General features: G+C 38.5%; 2 protein-coding genes across 3 annotated transcripts in view; both read left to right on the forward strand.

Annotated features, from left to right (window-relative positions):
• Window positions 1-7,092, forward strand: part of LOC138143599 (lysosomal-trafficking regulator-like) — a 29,202-nt gene extending 22,110 nt beyond the window's left edge. The window contains exons 9-11 of the mRNA XM_069064824.1: window positions 3,330-3,486; window positions 3,732-3,803; window positions 4,951-7,092. Of these exons, the coding sequence (XP_068920925.1) occupies window positions 3,330-3,486; window positions 3,732-3,803; window positions 4,951-5,089 (368 nt within the window). The 3' untranslated portion in view covers window positions 5,090-7,092. The remainder of the gene's footprint in view (window positions 1-3,329; window positions 3,487-3,731; window positions 3,804-4,950) is intronic.
• A 7,433-nt stretch (window positions 7,093-14,525) lies between these two features.
• GNG4 (G protein subunit gamma 4) overlaps window positions 14,526-19,108 on the forward strand; it is an 88,728-nt gene continuing 84,145 nt past the window's right edge. Inside the window, exon 1 of one of the 2 annotated variants that reach the window (XM_069064826.1) lies at window positions 14,526-14,935. The gene's annotated coding sequence lies outside the window, so the exon portion shown is untranslated. The remainder of the gene's footprint in view (window positions 14,936-19,108) is intronic. The other variant, XM_069064825.1, reaches the window with a different exon arrangement.

The following is a 19,108-nucleotide window of genomic DNA, read 5'->3' on the forward strand; positions in this document are numbered from 1 at the left end:
GAGTTGATGCAGAAATTTTCTCCCCACTAAAAAAAAAAAATTTAAGGGCCTCTGTGCTCATATAAAAGAAACTGCAAAAAGCATTTGTTATACTGAGGTGGTATAATTGAAATACCACAGAAGAAAGGTCCAAAATATTCACCAAAAGAGTTTTTGTCATCTGTCCAGACTTTATGAAATCAGGAAAGGAAATACAAATTTTCAGCCCCCTAAGGTTGGCTCTGGGTCCCTAAAATGTTCCTTAGTATTTATTAAAAATGTGTTCACTCACCTCCCCCCCCTTCACTCTCTTCTTAAGCCCTTACAGTCCAGCTTCCAAACTTGTTCCACCAAAACGGCTCTTTCCAAAGTTACAAATGATCTCTTAGTTGTTAAATTCAATGGCTCTTTCTCAGTCCTCATTCTTCCTTGACCTGTAGCGTTTTACACTGTTTATCATTTCCTCTTCCTTGATACTCTCTTCTCTCCTCTGTATCCCTTTCCTGGGTCCTCCTCTAGACTCTACCTTCTAATCATAGGAGTCCCTCAGAACTCTATCCTCGACCCGTTTCTCCCTTTGTATTGCTTTGCTTGGTGACCTCATCAGCTCCCATGGATTTAATTATTGTCTCTATACTGATGATCCTCAAATCTACCTTTCCTAACCTAACCTTTCTGCTGACCTCCAATTTCACATCTCCAACTGCCTTTCACACACCTCAAAATGGATGTCTGGTAGACATCTTAAATTCAGTGTGTCCAAAACAGAGCTCATTATCTTTCCCTTGAATTATTTATTTCCTGTTGCTTACCTTCCTTATTGCTATAGAGGTTAACACCATTTTTCTAGTCCCTCAGTCTTAAAACCCAGGAGTTGTCTGGACTCCTCATTATCTCTCATCCCCTATATCCAATCTGTTGATTTCACCTTTACCACCACATCTCTGGAATATGCCCCCTTCTCTCTTTTGACATGCCACCACTCTAGTACAGACGCTCATCACTTCACACCTAGATCATTGAAGTAATTTCCTGGAGGGTTATCTGCGTCAAGTCTCTTCCCACTCCAGTCCATCCTCTGTTCAACCTCAAGTGATTGCCTATTGCCTCCAGGATCATGAATAAAATGATCGGTTTGGCATTCAAAGTCTTTAATAATCCAGCCCCCTCCTATCTTTCCAGACTTCTTAAACCTTACTTCCATCCAGTGACACTAGTCTCCTGACTGTTTCACTATCAAGAAACTCCATCTCTTGGCTCCAGGCATTTTCTCTAGCTGTCCCCCATGCCTGGAATGCTTTCTTTCCTTTTTCTGCTAAGACTACTGACCTTCCTTCCTTCAAGTCCCAACTAAAATCCTGTGTTTTACTAAAAGCATCCCCTAACCCCTCTCAATTCTATTGCCTTCCTTCTGTTAATTATTTCCTTTTATCGTGTTTATAACTTGCTTTGTATATATTTGTTTACATATTGTCTGTCCCATTAAGATTGTAAAGCTCTTGAGGTCCGGGACTGTCTTTTGCCTGCTTTTGTATCCCCATTGCTTAAAACTGTGACCAGCCCATGGTAGGGGCTTAATAAAAGTTTATTTCTTGATTGATTATACATGGTAATACGCTAAGCATGGCTCAAAGCAAATTAAACCTGACCTATGATATTAAAATCAAAATAATGTAACTATTAAAAAAGGTTCTTCGGTTCATCATAATTGCTTTGAAGCAGCTGTCAGAACTGAATATTGTAAAGGATGCCCAGCCTTCACAGATCATTAGCAGTTGACACACTGTTATAATCAGAAGCCAGTAAAGGCTATAGGATCATATTGCAATGTATGCTTTGACGTTTATACCCCAAGCAAATGGACTCAGTATTTTGTTTTATTGAAGCTGAAATTGCTAGCTGGTCTGTTAGGATGTCTCTGAACAAGAACATATGTGGGTAATATGAGTCTTCCAGAAAAATCTATTTATTAGATACTATTTTTAAATAATTGCTAAGACGTTTTATGACATGCTTCAAATTTATATATTTATTAAAGTAACCATGAAATCCCAGTTTGTTCCTCAAACACAAATTCACACATAAAGACCCAAAAACCCAGAAAACTTTGGATCAAGTTTAGGTATTCCATTTGAAGGTCCTAAACAATTCTGTAGCCAGATACTCTACTTAGTAGTTACTAAGCCCTGCTATATTACAGACTCAACAGCTTTCCCAGAAGAAAGGAACCCTTGAAGCCACTGTAGTTCAACCCACACCTTAAACCAAAAATCCCCTCTACAATCTTGACAAATTGTCCTCCAGCTTTCACTTGAGTATCTCCAGGGCGGGGAATGCACTGTGCCCTGAGGCAGCCCATTCTGTGTCTGTATAGTTCTGATTCTTAGAGTACCACTTCACACCTTTGTATTCATCATTGGATCGTAGATCCAGAGCAAGGAGGAAATTCAAAACCTATTTAGTCCAACTCCCTCCTTTTACAGATGAGAAAACTAGAATCCTCAGAGGTTCAGTGTCTTGCCTCAGGTCACTCAGGTGGAATTCAAACTCCAATGGCTAAGGCTCTTTCTACTGTGTCTGATGTCTTCTCATTCTTGTTTGCCTAGCCTTGGAAGGTTTCCATCTTTTCTACTTAAGTCATAAAAATGAAAAAAAATACTTATCACAGGGCCTGACACATAATAGGCATTAAATAAATGTGTATTCCCTTCCACTTTCCTTTCTTATGTGGAAGCATACCGTAGTGGCAGTTATAACGCCATCAGCTCCCGCTCAGCTATTGTGTCCAACTGTTCATGACAGGCATGAACAAGAAATGTGTTACCAGCCAAGATCCTGAAACTAGGGCAACTAGAAGAAGCCTGATCCTTGCCTAGTGAAGAAATGCAAGATGTGTAAATTGGGCCATATGAGAATTATTTGAAGGAGAGGTGAAGTAAAGATTAATATGAAAATGCCTACCCTTCATCCATAGTAAACTAACTCCTTTTGTTCCCATTTTTTAATCCCTCCATACATTAATGACTGGAGTGAATGAATTAAATAAATTTTTAAAGCATTTGTTAAGTGCTTTTTTCTATTCAAAGCACTCTGCTAAATATTAGGTTTACACATACAAAAGTGAAACAGCCCCTGCCTTCAAGAAGCTTATAGCAGCTGTTTTTAGACATTATTTAGCCTTTAAATGTTAGTAAAGATAATTCAGATGTGAAAGTATCTGTGTCAAATTTTAATTTATTTTATCTCTACGTTTAAAAACAATAATTTGCTTACTGTTTGTATAATAATATCATGTAAAGTCTTCTGGTATATTTTATGTTTATTTGTGATTTTTTTTTCTTATATTTCAGTTGGAGGAGGTAGTGATCTCAGACTTTGGACAGTAAATGGCGATCTTGTTGGGCATGTCCACTGCAGAGAAATCATTTGCTCTGTTGCTTTCTCTAACCAGCCTGAGGGTATATCTATCAATGTAATTGCAGGAGGACTAGAAAATGGAATTGTAAGGTAAGAGAATATGGAGCCCTTTTTTTTTTCCATCATTCTCAAGTATGTTACAGATCTAAATGTTATATAGTTTTGCCTGGATATATTAATGTATATAGATCTTAAAATATTTTAAAAATTAAAATCTTTTTAAAAATTTAAAATGCTTTGAATTTGGAATGTTTATTCCTATTTTTGCTATGACATATTTTTATATACATTAATATATTAATATGTATACTAATTACATATTAATTTTTATTCAGATTATGGAGCACATGGGATTTAAAGCCTGTTCGGGAAATTACATTTCCTAAATCAAATAAGCCTATTGTCAGGTAAAATTTTCCTTTATTTCTTCTTTATCAGTAATGCAGTTTTGTTTTTATGAGCCATAAATACTACATTTGGGTAAGGATGTATTCAGATATAAAATAAACCATATAATTTAGGATTGAAATAAACATATACACATATCTATGTAGAATACATACACATATGTAGATTTAATATCTGAGTGATTTTTCCATATCCCAGTACATGATAACTTATGTCAAAAATGACTGTTTCCTTGTTTAATTATTGATGGTATTGCTATCTATATAGGAGCATACTTGAAAAGATCAATCAGCAGCCAGCAAAAATATAATTAGAAATATGTTTCTCTAAATAAGTTTCATCTAATAAGCCCTTTCCAATAGTAATTTATTCTTTAAAGTATTAGACTTGGATCAAAAGTTTTTATAACAGTGACTTACTTTAATAGTATTTGTCTCAGGAATTAAAAAACAGCTATTGTTTTACAATTATATAAATATACAGGTACAGTACATATGTGTATAAGTATATACGTATATATGCATATGTGATTTTTATAAGAGGAAACATTACTTTTACAACATCCTGAATTTTCAGTTTTGTAAAGTTTTTTTTTAAGATAAAATAATAAACTACACACAAAAAGGGGAAAAAACAAGTGAAGAAAGAAAATGGTCACTTCGTTCTTTAGTTGTTTTCCAAGTCACACAATTAAAATTACTTCACAGACCTCTCAAAATACTATCCCCCAGTTAGGTAGTAAAACCATATTAGGATGCAGAAAATGTTTTGCATGACTTCATATGTATAGAAGATATTAAGTTGCTTTCCTTCTCAAGGAGGAGGAGGTGGGGCAGGAATGAGGGAGAGAATTTGGAGCTCAAAATTGTTTAAAATGATTGTTTAAGAAAATTTCACATGTAATTAGGAAATACTTAATAAATAAAAATGTATATTTTTAAAATAAACCATATTAGGAACTTCCTGCTTAAACCAGTGAGTTTTACTTGGTTTCTGTTTTTTTGCCCTTCAGAAACAAATTTTCTTAACTTATTTACAGTAAAATATTTAGGACCTTAAATATAGTAACAAATGAATTGATCATTGAGTTTTAGAAATGTAACAAAAACATTGGATTTCTTGTTTTTTGTGTGTGTTTTTTTATAGCCTTACATTTTCCTGTGATGGCCATCATTTATACACAGCAAATAGTGATGGGACTGTAATTGGCTGGTGTCGCAAGGACCAGCAACGCTTGAAGCAACCCATGTTCTACTCGTTTCTTAGCAGCTATGCAGCAGGCTGAATGTGAGATAACTCTTGAGTTCTCTAAAGCACTTTAAGTACAAACTGGATTAATTCATCTTACTGACTTGAGCAGACTGAACCCAAACAAATGGGTGACTAGAACAAAAAGTCTAAATGATTATTAAATCTACATATGTCTTCACCAAATTATGAATCATCATAGTCATGAAAGGAGATATTTGTTCTTAAGTGTGCAGTCATATCCAGAGAGTTGTATCAAAATGCTCTAATGAGTTTCAGATGCTGCATCATAAATCACAATTATATTTTTAAACTTTTTTTTAAAGGCTTTCCCAAAAACACTAGGTTCCTTTATTTTCCTTTTCTTCCTGAAAGTGCCAATAACATTTAAATTAACTACATATTTATAATGTGATTGTCACACTGTGTATAGTATTAGAACAGTTACCTACTCTGGGATAACAACCCAAAATATAATAAATTCAGGACTCAATTATTGCTTTCTTTGAGAAGCAAATTATTCAGTAGGTGTCTTTTGCACCAAGCATTTTCTAGAGTGTCTGAATACTCAAATTGAAGTACTCCTAAATCTCACTGGTAGGTAGTTTTTGCCACTTGCCTTTTTAGCTTGAGGTAGAACTAGGATCTTTCAACAGCCACAAACAGGAATTCTGGTATCTTAACATAGGTGCATCATGTTCCTTCATAAAGTAATATTCAAAATATATAATACTAACTTTTGCTAAATATCCCTGGCCAGCATCTTAAGGTTCAGCTGTGTGCAACAATTATGTTTTTAATACCTAAAAAGCAGAATACATGAATTATTTAATAATTTGGAATGAGAACCCTACTGTGTGCATAAAGTTTGAATAGATGTTAATGATACAATTCATATAGGGAACTTATTCTATAAAAATGGAATTTTTCAAAAACAACATTCTAAAAGAGAGAAGAAATCTTTGTCATTTTCTTAAATAAGAGGCAAAAGTATAGAATTCTTAAAGGGAACATTATATATTCTATTTCTGTTAAGTTCACCTTACCCAAGATGGCTACCATTAGAGCTACCATCTAGAGCATTAAGGAGCATCCCCTAGCTGCCTTGTCTTACTTAGAAAGAAAGAATGATCTATGTTCTATTGTCTATGTTTCTTCACTAGGAAAAGCTATAGTAACTTAAACATGTATCCCAGCAACCTTACATGCTTTGGAGACTGAGTCCTAAACGTCTTAGACTATCTCCACCATCAAATTCTAATTCTGTTTTTGCTTACTTGGGATGCTGTTTTATTGGTTTTGAAACCAGTGTACAGTAAGCTCAGTACTCTGTTACCACGTGGTAAAGATATGCATTCCTTCCCATAAATAACTTGTGCATTTGCTATGAAAATTCAGTTTGTATGATGTTATGTTTACAGAATTTCTTTTGTAATTTCCAGACTTTCTTAAACATTCTGCTTAAAGACTTATGTAAAATATAATTCCATATTCTCTGCTTTAAAAAAAAATTAAAATATATGTGTGCATACCAGTAAGATAAGAAAATGGCTATATATGCATTTATTTTAAACTGCATATACTTCTAAGTATATTAAATAAGCTGGCACAGCCTAAATGTTACCTTTGAGGTCCAAATGCAGCAGAGATGAGGTTATTCTAATTCATGTTGAAGTGATGTGCTTTGTTTAAAAATTATTAATATTGTCTGGCTCTCTTTTCTGATTGAGGACTATGAGTTACTCCCCTATTAGCAATAGGTGTAGTGCTCAGTTTTATTTTTTAAGAAAATAGCCTAACAAAAATATATGCAAAATAATTGGTCTTCATAAGAGTGCAATATTATATTTTTATGTAAAAACATTAATCTTTGGGATGACTATTTATTCAGCATGGAATTTGTTAGTGATGTTCAAAATGCTTCATAATAACATGTGCATGTTGTAGCAAAAAAATTTTGTAAATAACCGTATGCTCTATTGTCTTTGTATACACTGCCACCTCTATTGGGGAATAAATTTGATTAAAAAAAACAGGAAAGATCTATAATCCATGTATTTTGTATCAGTGTTAAGTTCTACTTTTCAGTCTATTACTAATGGATCTCATTATGAAAAAGTAACAGCTTTTTTTCTTTTTGCTTTCTTGAATCTACTAGCACTTTAGGTAGGTATTTTTTTAATTAATTTATTTACTTTTAGTTTACAACATTCTGTTCCACCATCCCCTGAGTTTCAAATTTTCTCCCCCTCCCATGGTGGCATGCAATCAAATATAGGATCTACAGATACCTTCACATTAAACGTTAATGAGGTTGTAAAGAAGGATTATAAGCAATGGAGTGAACAATGAGAAAGAGGAAACAAAACAAAGAGCAAGTAGTTGCTTCGGTCTGCATTCAGACTCCATAGTTCTTTCTCTGGATGTGGACATCTCTTTCCATCATGAGCCTTTTGGAGTTGTCTTACACCCTTGCATTGCTGAGAGGAGCCCAGTCTATCAGAGTTAGTCGTCATACATACATTGTGTCAGGTAGGTATTTTGAGACTTAAATTTGCTACACTTCAAAGTAGTAGATATAGCAGTTCCAATATCAAATAGTATATTATGGAATTTAGAAACATCTGCTGCAATCACATTTTCCTGGCAACTTAGACTACACCTCATCCACTACCATCTATAAATGACCACTGAGTCAGATTGCTGGATAAAATAGTGATTTCATTCAGCAATGTCTCGTCTTGTGTACCTATTAGTCTATATCTACTTCCTGAATTTTTCAAAAGACTCAAGCATAAATTAGGCATTTCTTAGGCTGCCATCAAAAGACCTTATCAGACTTTTGACCATTGAAAAACAGAGGCCAGCTTCATCTGTAAGTTTCATTCATTTGGCTAACAAATAAATTGAGTGCCTGTTATTTACATATCACCAAATGTGAGCTGAAAAAGGAACCTCAGAGGCTGTTTGCTCCAGGTCATACCTAAAGAGAATTCCCTGACCTAAGTCTTGTTTTTTCCAGGCTAAATACTTCCTACTTCATCAGCCTATCTTCATGTGGTATGATCTTGAGACCCTTTACCAGCTTGGCTGCCATCCTCCTCTAAGTTTTTTCTGCCTTATCAGTGCCCTTCCTAAACTGTGATGTCCAAAGCTGAATAGACTGCTGTAGATGTGGTCTGACCAGGGCATGACTTCACCTCCCTCTTCCTAGAGGTGATTTGGTAGTCCATGAAAATGCTCAGGTCTTTCCCAGATAAAATGATGTCTAGCCATTCATTCCCCTGTCTTGTACTTGTGAAAAAAAAAAATTTCTAAATCTGGTTATAAAACTTTAGATTTATCCCCATTTTCATTTTATTAAATTTGGCTCACATTCTAACCTGTAAAGACCCTTTTGGAATTATCCAACACATCGACCTTATCTTCCAGCTTTGCCACTGTACTAGATACACAAGATACAAATGTAAATAATAAATTTTCCATGCCTTTGAGGAGCCTTCAATCTAGAAATTTGTTTCCCTTTAGTTGGGCAAGATAGTTCATGAAGATAAAGAGAGTGTTTGTTGAAAGGAAAGAAAAAGATTATTACAAATTCAATATATAGAGAAGTAAAATGTAAGTAACTTCTTCATCCTGATAAAAGGATAATAGCTGGAGGTAGAAACAACTGGAGTTTTAGATGATCTCTTTTAACCAGTCCCCCACAGATACCAAAGCCATGCTAAGTATAGCATAATATACAGTACATATAGAATAGATCTACTGTATCTTTGGAATAAATAGCTACCTTTCTGTCCCTAAGTGACTTGGCCACTCTTTGTGGACAAATATAATATCTAGGTTTAACATATTCCTTCCTTACATTGGAATAACATCTACGTTATCCTTGAAGGAAAAAAAAAACCTCAAAATCCTTTGACTTTCACTAAAAACCATAACTAAAAGGACTGTTGGAAAGAGGAAGAGAGAAGAAAATCCAAATTTTCAGCACTAGTGTTATAGCTGTTATACAAGGATAAAAGGAAGCAGGACAGTGTAGACTCATTAGATAAATTACAAAATGTCAGTGTTGCAGAATTTCGCAGAGGTCATCTGATCCAGCCTATGCCTTATTAGAAATCCCCTCCAGCTTCAGCTTAAAGAACTCTAGTGAAAGATCTCATGACTCCTTGAGACGGTCTGTTCTTTTGTTGATCATTAGGAGTTTTTTTACCTTAGAAGGCTACACCTCACACATGCACACATGTACACACACATGCCATTTTTTCAATCTTGGTTAGTTTTGGTAGCCGAGGTTTTGTTTTGTTTTTTTTCCTAGTTTATTCTTCATTGTAAGGGAAAGATCTCTAGGAGGGGCAAAGGAGTATACATTGGGAAATGTAGGTGATATCAATAAAAAGTTATTTTAAAAGAAGACTATATACTTATTCCAACAATGCTCCCATGACTCAGATTTGTTTTTTGAATATCTCTCTTGGAAGTATTTTCAGAACACATTCTTCTCAATATTCCCAGTAGAGACATGTTTCAAGATAAATATTTCTGGAAACAGCTAAAATTAATCCTGGGTCAAATCTAGTAAATAAGGTGAGTGATTAAAATGGGTAATACAGTGATATTGTGTGTGTGTGTGTGTGGTATACTGTAAAGTAACAAGGGATGGTGTACACAGAGGTGTGCAAAGGGAAGTACCGTTTATGGTTCTTACAATCAAAAAGTTGAAAAAATGCTATTAAACAGTGGCATATAGCCTCCCCAAAGGGACGATTTCAGCACACAGTCTACAGTTTGTGTAGGGGTTCTGTTATGTGTGCTTATTTTTTTACATTTTGTTACATTCTTGTCCACTCTTGTTACTTTCTGGTCACCCTTGCCAGCACCATTTGCACTTCATTCATTTTCCCCAACTCATTGGTGAAGGTAGGGGAGGAGCCAGTATTCCTGGCTCCTTCTTGCCACTTCCAGGCTCTCCCTCTACCACCATCATGAAATAATCTTTCATTTGGTGTTCACTCAATCGAAATCCCAGTAGCTCTTGTCTATTGACCTCAAAGACATTCCTGCTTTTTTCCTTATTTAATTCAGCACCTGGCCTTTCTCTCCTCCCCAACTTCTTCCCTCATACTAGGGGACTTCTATAAACATATTAATGCTCCCTCAAACACCCTCACTTCCCAATTCTTTAATTTACCTATGTCCTATGACCTACTCCACCCTACCATGGGTACACACAGGGATGGTCATATCCTTGACCTTGCTGTCACCCACAAATGTTCCACTTCCATATTCAGTTCATTTATTTAATCATATTTGTATAGTCATTCCACGTCAAACCTTGTTCTTTGTCCTCACTATGACCTCCAGTCCCATGACCTCTCAGTTCTTTTCCAGGCTACCACCCTTGTACTGACTACACTCCCCTCCTTTTCTCATCTCCATCCCTTGGTGAACTAGTTCAGTTCCTTACTGGCCTCTCTAGTCTCTTGCTTATTTATCCTGCCCTGCCAAGCTTCAGCCTTGGATTACTCTCACCAGCCACTGCATTCACTCTTACTCACAAGCTTCAGAATGAAACTAGAGAAAATCTTGAAACTGGACTGTCTAGGTCCACTACAGCTATGGTACACAATCTCAACTGGGTCCTCATTGCAATAAGGCAATCCTATGATTCACCACAGTGACTTTTTCAAAGCTTCTCATCCCTCCTATGGCTTCCTCTCCTCTGACTCTCTCAGTTGAGGATCTTAACCTTATATTTCACTGAAAACATTGATGCAATTCACTGAGGGTTCCCTTTTCTTCTCCTGTCATATCACTCTGATGCCTTCCTGCTATGTCCTTTACCCGTCTCAAAAAAGACAGACCCTTCTTGCCAAGGCAAACTACATGTGCAAGTGATCCCATTCCATTTCATCTTCTACAGATTGTCCCCTCTCATCATCCCCACTCTCACTTCAATATCACCCAATCTGCTAACTTCCCCTACTGCTTATAAACATGCCCCACTCCTTCCTCAAAAAACCTTCACTTGCTCTGTCCATCTCAGCTGGATGTTGTCTCTGTATTGGATAAACTCCTTGAGACCATCTACAAATGATGCTTCCACTTCTTTCCTCTGGCTCTCAGTTCGCTTCAGTCCTCCCCAACCTCCATCTCCCAATCTTGGGCAATTTCATAGACTGTCTCCATGCCTCCTCACCTCTACCTCCATATTCCCCTGGCTCCATTCAAGTCCCAGGTAAAATCCCACCTTCCACACAAAGCCTTTCCTGATCCCCTTAATGCTAGTGCTGTCATTCTGTTGATGATCTGCAATTGTGTCTATTATTTATCTTGTTTTTATGGCATCTCCCCAACTAGACTATTAACTCCTTGAAAACAAGGACTGTCATCTCCAGCATAGTGCTTGGCATACAGTAAACTCTTAATAAATAAATGCCTGTTGACTGAATGACTCTAATCATATCTCATATCCCCTTCATCCCCAAATCTGGGAAATACAAATTCTAGGACAAATCCCAGATTATACTCTTGATAATCCCCATCCGAGGTCATCTGCCCCCATTGGAGACCACTTGTCATTATACTTCTAACCAAAGATATCTCTTGCTAGAAATTTGTGCCTGTTTTGTTCTTGAAACCCTGAGACACTTCGAGTGTGAAAAAAATTTTTCCTTGTTGAAAAAGTATGTTGCTGCCCTTTTGGTCCTCTTTTGAATTTCTATAAAACATAGTTTTTATCTATCACAAAAATCTAGACAATCCTTAAAAGGATGTAAGAAGTAAACTAAGTTGGTAAAGATGTGTATCATACATGTCCTTTTATTATAGCTTTTTTGTAAATCCCACTGAAGGATACATTAACTTTACTTGAGAAGCTTTATTTAGGACTGCACACAAATTGAACATCAGGAAAACTTGTCATCACCGTCTAAATACGATTTCTCAAAAGCAAATAGTCTTTCCATAAATCTGGAAAAGTCTTAACGTCATTGCATCAGTAAAATCACTCCACCAAGCAAAATATTTTGCAGTCTTGACTCACCCTTCAACCTTACCATAACCTAGAGGATTTTCTTCCCCTGAAAAAATGTTAAAAATCTGGAATTCTGTAACATCCCTTTCAATTGGATCTGGTCACATAACAAAATTATCCGTTGTCCAATAGGTATCTTTCAGATATAGAAGCCAAGAACAAGGTTTACCTTGATCCTGTTACTATTTAGAATACCACCATCCTTTTAGTCACCTGGACCCATAACCTCCTTGTCATCCATCACTCAACACAATATCCATTCTCTCATCAAATCTTGTTATTTCTACCTTCAAAATATCACTTGTTTATGTCCCCTTCTTTCCTCATATAGCCATCATGCTAGTACAAATCCTCAGCACCTCTCACCTGGGCTGTTTCAACAACCTTCTTACTGGTCTACCTGCCTCAAATCTCACCCCTCTCAGCTGCCAAAATAGCTGTCCTCCATGCCTGAAATGCTTTCCTTCCTCATCTCCAAGTCCTAATTTCCCTGACTTCAGTTATGACTCAGCTCAAATTCTAACTTCAAAAGGCCTTTCCTAGTCCCCTTCCACCTTCTTACTCCCTTCCCCCCCCCCCAACCTCCCCATGATGCTTTCTGGGATCACTTTATTTGCAATGTATGTGTCAGGTAAGTACATCATTATTTGCATGTTGCTTCCCCCACTAGAAAGTGAGCTCCTTAAGACCAGGGACCTTGTTTTTGCTTTTCCTTGTACTGTATGTACAGTAACTAGTAAACACTTAAGAAATGCCTGTTTACTGACTTCTGGACACAGATTGTGTATGAATTTCCTTATTCAGTGAAAAATGTCACCACAATTAGACACTTAGCCATATGATTTCTATAACCAAATTTTTCTGCCTCAAATATGCACCTGTGAGAGATCTGAAAGCATCAATGTGGGATGTTTCTGGGCCCTGGGTGAACCTTTTTGACCTCATAGATCTTATTAGAATTCTGAACTCAACTAAGATGTGCATTGTCTGGGGCAAATGTCAAATCAATGAAGATCAGACATTTCAGAAACAAGTGCTCTGACATTTAAAGGCTGTTGCTAGGGTAGGATGAGATAGGAATGGATGAAAAGAAGACTTCCAAAAAATACTTTATAATCATCAGGCCTAATGTGTTGTGCAAAGGATTTCAAAATACTGATTTTTTTTCTCCAAAATATATTTTGTTGAACTGTTCAAACTGCTTTTGTATATCTTAATTAGCAGATTCTGTGTCTAACTAGTAAAAGGAAAGTGCACCATCCTTGAGACATTTCTAGCTAAAGAAACCTAGTAACAAGCATTAGATAACCTCTGTAATTCACAAACCCTTTCTTTCTATTTAGGAATTAAGTCAAAGTCCAAGGTTAACCATTCTCCCCAAAACAATCTGTTCTTCACTGGCATTAATTTGTGAATTCCTGGCCACAGGCTCTGCACTGTATGATTCTCTTTCTTACTTGTAATTGAAATGATGGGGTACCCTACTTCTTAGGGGCACTCCTATACATCCTCTCTCCTTGGTGCAACCTTATCTCCTACCTTCACAGCTCCAGTAAGCTGAGCACATTAGTTAACCCCTCATTGCTCCCATCCACGCCAGTTTCAGGTACGGCTCTCCCTTTCTACTTCCTGCGACCGTATCTTGCTTTAATTACAATTACAACTGCTGCGAAGCATGCTAAGGGGAAATGCATTCAGTACCCAAAGATCCCCCTTATTTGTTCGACGGCCAAGGGCAGTAGCGGACGCGAACTGGACGCGCTCCCTGATCCAACAAACCAGCTAGGCGAGAATGAGGCAGGCGCCCCCGAAGCGAAGCGCTGCGGCTCCCTTCCCTGCCCGCCTCTGGAGGCCTGCTCCTCCAGGCCGCCTGCCCGGGAACCCGGGGCACGTGCGTTCTGCGCCCAGAACGCGGAGACTTCAGTGCGGGAGCCCCGAGTGACGCACCACCTGACGTAATCAGCAGGCGGGGATTTCCCCCCAGCTCCTTGTCCTCCCCAACTCCTCTAGAGAAAGGCAAAGAAAGACCCTGCCGCAAAGTGGGCGCGACCGTCGTGCACCAAAGGAGCCAGAGGGGGGTGGGGGTGGGAGCAGAAGGTGACAGCTCTCCCTATTTCATAACCGAGCCTTGGGAAAGATGAGAGGGAAGTGGGTATGGGGAAGGATGCAGAAGGTCCCCAGGGTTGGAGTGTTTCCTCCTAAAGACAGTTACGGGGGGTACAGGGCGGGGTGGGGGAGATGAGCACGAAGAGGGTCGCCACGGTGTGTCCACACGCACACACATACGCACACCCCTTTCCGCGTGGTCTTTTCCTAGCCTCCTTCCCCATCCCCTGGCCTCGGGAGGCGCGTGGGCGGCGCGCGCCGCAGGGACTAGGGCTGGGGGGAACTTTCGGAGCGGGGCCAGAGACGCGGAGGCGGCAGATACGGCCTTGGGGGTGGGGCTGCAAGCGGGAGGGTCGGGGTGCGAAGGGCGTGCGCGTTTCCATAGTGAATCCATTAAGGGCTGAGGCATTATTGGAGCCCGGGAGCTGCCGATCCGGCTCCTGTTCTGTCCCTGTGTGTCTGCCTGCCTCTCATTATGTGCCAGGGGAGGCTCGGCTGCATCCAGCCTGCGCGCCTCCCACTTCTGCTGTTGCAGTGATGCTGTTGCCGCCGCCGCCGCCGCCGCTGCTGCTGCTGCTGCTTCCGTAGCTGCTGCTTGCTGAGCCCCACTTCCAAATGAAGAGCGATGCCACAGTGTCTGGCCACCACCCTAGTGATCTGCTTTGGAGACAAAGCCCGTGCGTGAGCGTCTCTCCTCTCTCCTAGTTCTCTCCAGCAGCCCCAGGTATCCAGCACCGGGTAAGTTGAGGTAGCAGCAATGCTCTGTGGTTAGGGGTAGGTTTGGGGAGGGAGGGGACAGGAGGTCAGATGCAACCTGGAGCTCTGATCATCAGTATTAAAGAGATGAGGGGATCCTCCTAGCTAGATTACAGGGGCTCTGAGATCGGTAAAGCATGAATGCATGCAATTTAAAAAAGAAACGCGAAACCTTTTCCGAGTTTTTATGTGGGGGATGGTGATCAAGATAAGGGAGGATGAGCAAGCCAAGAACAAAAGAAAAACTCCAACTGAAAAGTGTATGTCTTTGGAACTACAGAAATGCTCTCTAGCTCTTGTGTCGCCCAAAGGACATAAATGAAAGCACGGGGGGGGGGGGGGGGCGTTGAGAAATGTTTTTATATTTTCAGAAGAGCATTGTCCTAACTACTTAAGTATGCTGGCATGCTTTTAGGGTAAAATAAATATGCATTTCATTGAGAGTATCTGTAAACGTGTATATATTCATACACATATATAATTCACACATATTTGTGGAAGATTTGCCTTCTATTTGCTCAGCACTGAGAAATGTATTGTTCTTGATATTTCTCTTTGCCAAACGCTCCCCTCTCCCAACTTCCAACTAAAATACACAGCCCTTAGGAAATCCAAATTATATGACACAGAAGTATATTTGAAAATCGTGGGGGAAAGCACTGAGAATGCGTGGAAGAAATGCTTTTTTGGAAAAATCTCTGCTACTTCTCAGCCAGACAATTTTAGTTGGGGACCCTTTTCTCTATATGTAGGTCACTGATATTTGCTGTTGGCAGAGCCAAGATATTTTTCCCCATCTGAAGAGAGGTTCATTAAATGGGAAGGTATTGGATGGTTATTTATATTTTAAATTGATAAATGAATCTGACAAATACCTGTAGAAACCCTACTTTTCTCCCTAGCCCTTTTAGAAAACACACACACACACACACACACACACACACACACACACACACACACACACACACACATACACGAGATGGCGATTTTTATCAATTGAAGAAAAGCTTTGGTTTATGGCGTCTCTGTCCCCTAGATCTGGTGCTGAACCGAAATGAACTTGCAGTCCTTGAACCCAGCAGAATTGAAGAGAGTTGGGGTTTTGTTTTCCAAATAATCTCAACAGTAATTATAAAGGGTGTTGGAGGTATGGGCACGTATGCAGGGCTGTGGACAGAGTTCACACCTTCAGGAATATGAATTTCTTCATTTTCAGAGTACTATATTCTGAGCTTAGGTGTAAAGAAACTTATGAATGTTCAAGTTTGATTGAGTAATAAAGTTGAGCATCTGTATATTTACCCTTAACCTCTACCTCAGCTGCCTAAATGTCTCCATTTTCTTGTCTATACTTTGACCACCCAGGACTGTATATGGTATATAAGACCAGGAGACAGTTTCACACAGGGCATCAGGCTATGTCTGCTTTTGTCCATAAAAATGTGTCAGTCAGATTCATGAGTAAGGAATGATGCTTCCTACAAAGTGCAAAATCTCCCAAGGAAGAAAGCATTAGACTGGTAGGCAAATTAGCTGGGTTTAAATCCAGGTTCTGACATTGGTTCTTGTGGGCACTATTTCTCCATTTAAAAAAAAAAACAGCTGGCCCTGTTTATGTCAAGGCTTTATTGTGGAAAGACTGAGATAGTAAATATGGAGTACTTTGAAGGTCTTGGAAACAAGGTGCTACATACATTTTAAATGTGAATTATTTTAGAGGATTTATTGGCCTAATTATCTGTCATGGAAAAATAAATATAGAAGCTAATAAATACAAAGAGTTCATGTGTAGTACCTGACTCCTTGTGGGTACAAATATCAAATTGCCTCACCATGGATTGTTAAATTGCAATGACTCTTTAGGGATACCTGTAACAGCTGAATTAGATTTCCCATCTTCCTTCACCCCCATGTACATCTCCATAGCTCCTGCTCCTTAAAAGCACAGTGCTCCGGTGGAAACTTATAGCAAGATCCTAGGCTTCCTGGCTAGCCTAGCCAGGGCTAGTTAGCTTAAGGAATGGCATCAAGAAGAGAAAATTCCCATCGCTGTTCTGTGAATTTGTTTTCCAAGCCCTCAGTGGAGAAACTAGAGAAGATTGTTCTCCTGTGCCCTCAAACCTTTTGTTTTGCAGAATTAAAAAATTTTAACAGCCCAAGATCTTTCTCAAATCTTAGATCCTTCCTAGAAAAAAAAGGAAGATAAGGGAATAAGCTTCTGTATAGTACCTATTATGTGCCAGACACTATGCTAACTGCTTTACAAATGTTATCTCATTTGATCCTCACAATAACCCTGATAGATAGGTGCTGTTATTATCCCCATTTTACAGTTGAGGAAACTGAGGCAGACAAGTGATTTACCCAGGATCACACAGCTAGTAAGAGCATGAGGTCAAATCTGAACTTCTGCCTTCCTGATTCTCAACCTTTTGCTTTATCCATTGAACCACCTAGCTGCCTTCTCAAAAAAAAAAAAAAAAGGAGGGGGAAAGAGGGAAGAGAGAGAGAGAGAGAAAGGAAGACAAGTATAGGAAGATTAAGGGACACTGTTTTGCTTATTTCTCACTGGAGAAGAATTTTCTCAACAGTAGTCTTTGACCACATGGTTTGAGAATCACTTTTAGAAGGGATTATACATCATACCCTACCACTTCCACCTCTTTACAACCAATTATTTATTAAATAACATAGTCAAATAGCTGAGAGAGGATTGATGACTCTCCTTTATTGATAGACATAATCTCACTATTAGACTCTTCTTTACTTATATATCTCATTCTTCTTGGGACATGAAATACACATTTGTAAAGTGCCCTTTTCTTTACAAAAATTAAAATATTTGCTTTTAAAATATTAACTGCTCAGTTTTCATAATGCTGTTGTGAGGCATGTACTATTAATCCAATCTTACACATTGTCTGTTTCATTTGATATTCTTATTCACTCTAGTCATTCACGCATAACAGAATTTCCACTAATCAGGTGAAAAGGATTACTTATTCATTTTTTGCTGATCAGAAAATGAAATTAACTTCTTTAATATGTAAAAAGCTACAACCAGAAAAAAAAACCCTATTATAATTGTGGTTTGCAAGGACATTTTAATTGAAAGTCATAAGAACTAAATAAGTGTAAAGGAAGGAAAAGGCAGGTAAATTATAGAATCAAAAATTTGCATAATGCCCCTGAAAGGCATAAGTGAAAGAAAGCCCCCAAACCCCAGACAAATAATCAGAATGAAAATGCAAATACATTTTTCCCAACTCAAGGGAAAACCAGACAAAATCTGCCAAAAGAATAAAATGCTGCAAAGCAAATGACTGAGATGTCTCCCTTCCCTCCACAGAAAAAAAAAAACTCACCACCAATGAAAATAATGCAGAATGCGTAAGAAGAAATCAGTTAAATAAGCTTGTGAGTTTATTATGTGAATCATTCTAATTTCCAAACAGCTTTAATTGGGTTAACTGGCAGGGATTAAAATGCAGTCATTTTTCTAGGTAAAAACTGAGTAAACAAAATGGTAGGATATTGAGTGGGATTCAGTCTTCACAAAGGGAGTAGGCTCTCATTTCTGGGAATGGGGACATGGGTGTGTCCTAAAGTTTAAATGAGAAAGGGGCTGGAGCTAGAAATTACTTCTAGTTCTCAAAGAGCTAAGGCATAAGTAATCAGTATGGGATAAGGGAATAAACATGTATTCAGGGCCTTCTATGTGCCAATCACTATGCTAAGCACTTTACAGCTATCTTATTTGATTGTCACAACAACCCAGTGAGATAGATGCTATTATGATCCCCATTTTGCAGTTGAGGAAACTGAGGCAAATAGAGGTTAAGTGACTTACCCAGGGGTCACACAGCTACCGTGTTTCCCTGATAATAAGACACCGTCTTATTATTTTTTTTGGACAGAAAAACACCAGAGGGCTTATTTTCAGGGGAGGGCTTATTTTAATGAACATTGACAGCAATTTTAATAAACAGGTAAATGTGAACAAAAAAATGTACCTTTATTCAATAAGCAAATCACTGGGGAAGAACAGGATGACGCGCTCACTGCTGCAGCTCTGATTGGATGTAGCTCGGAGCGCGGCATGCGTTTCACGGGGGTGGGGAGGGACGGTGCATACAGAGGGTACCATAATATAGC

This window comes from Petaurus breviceps, unplaced genomic scaffold (genome assembly GCF_028583685.1).
Source record: "Petaurus breviceps papuanus isolate PSGF00001 unplaced genomic scaffold, PetGlider_PUasm1.0 90650, whole genome shotgun sequence".
In the NCBI taxonomy this organism is placed as follows: domain Eukaryota; kingdom Metazoa; phylum Chordata; class Mammalia; order Diprotodontia; family Petauridae; genus Petaurus; species Petaurus breviceps.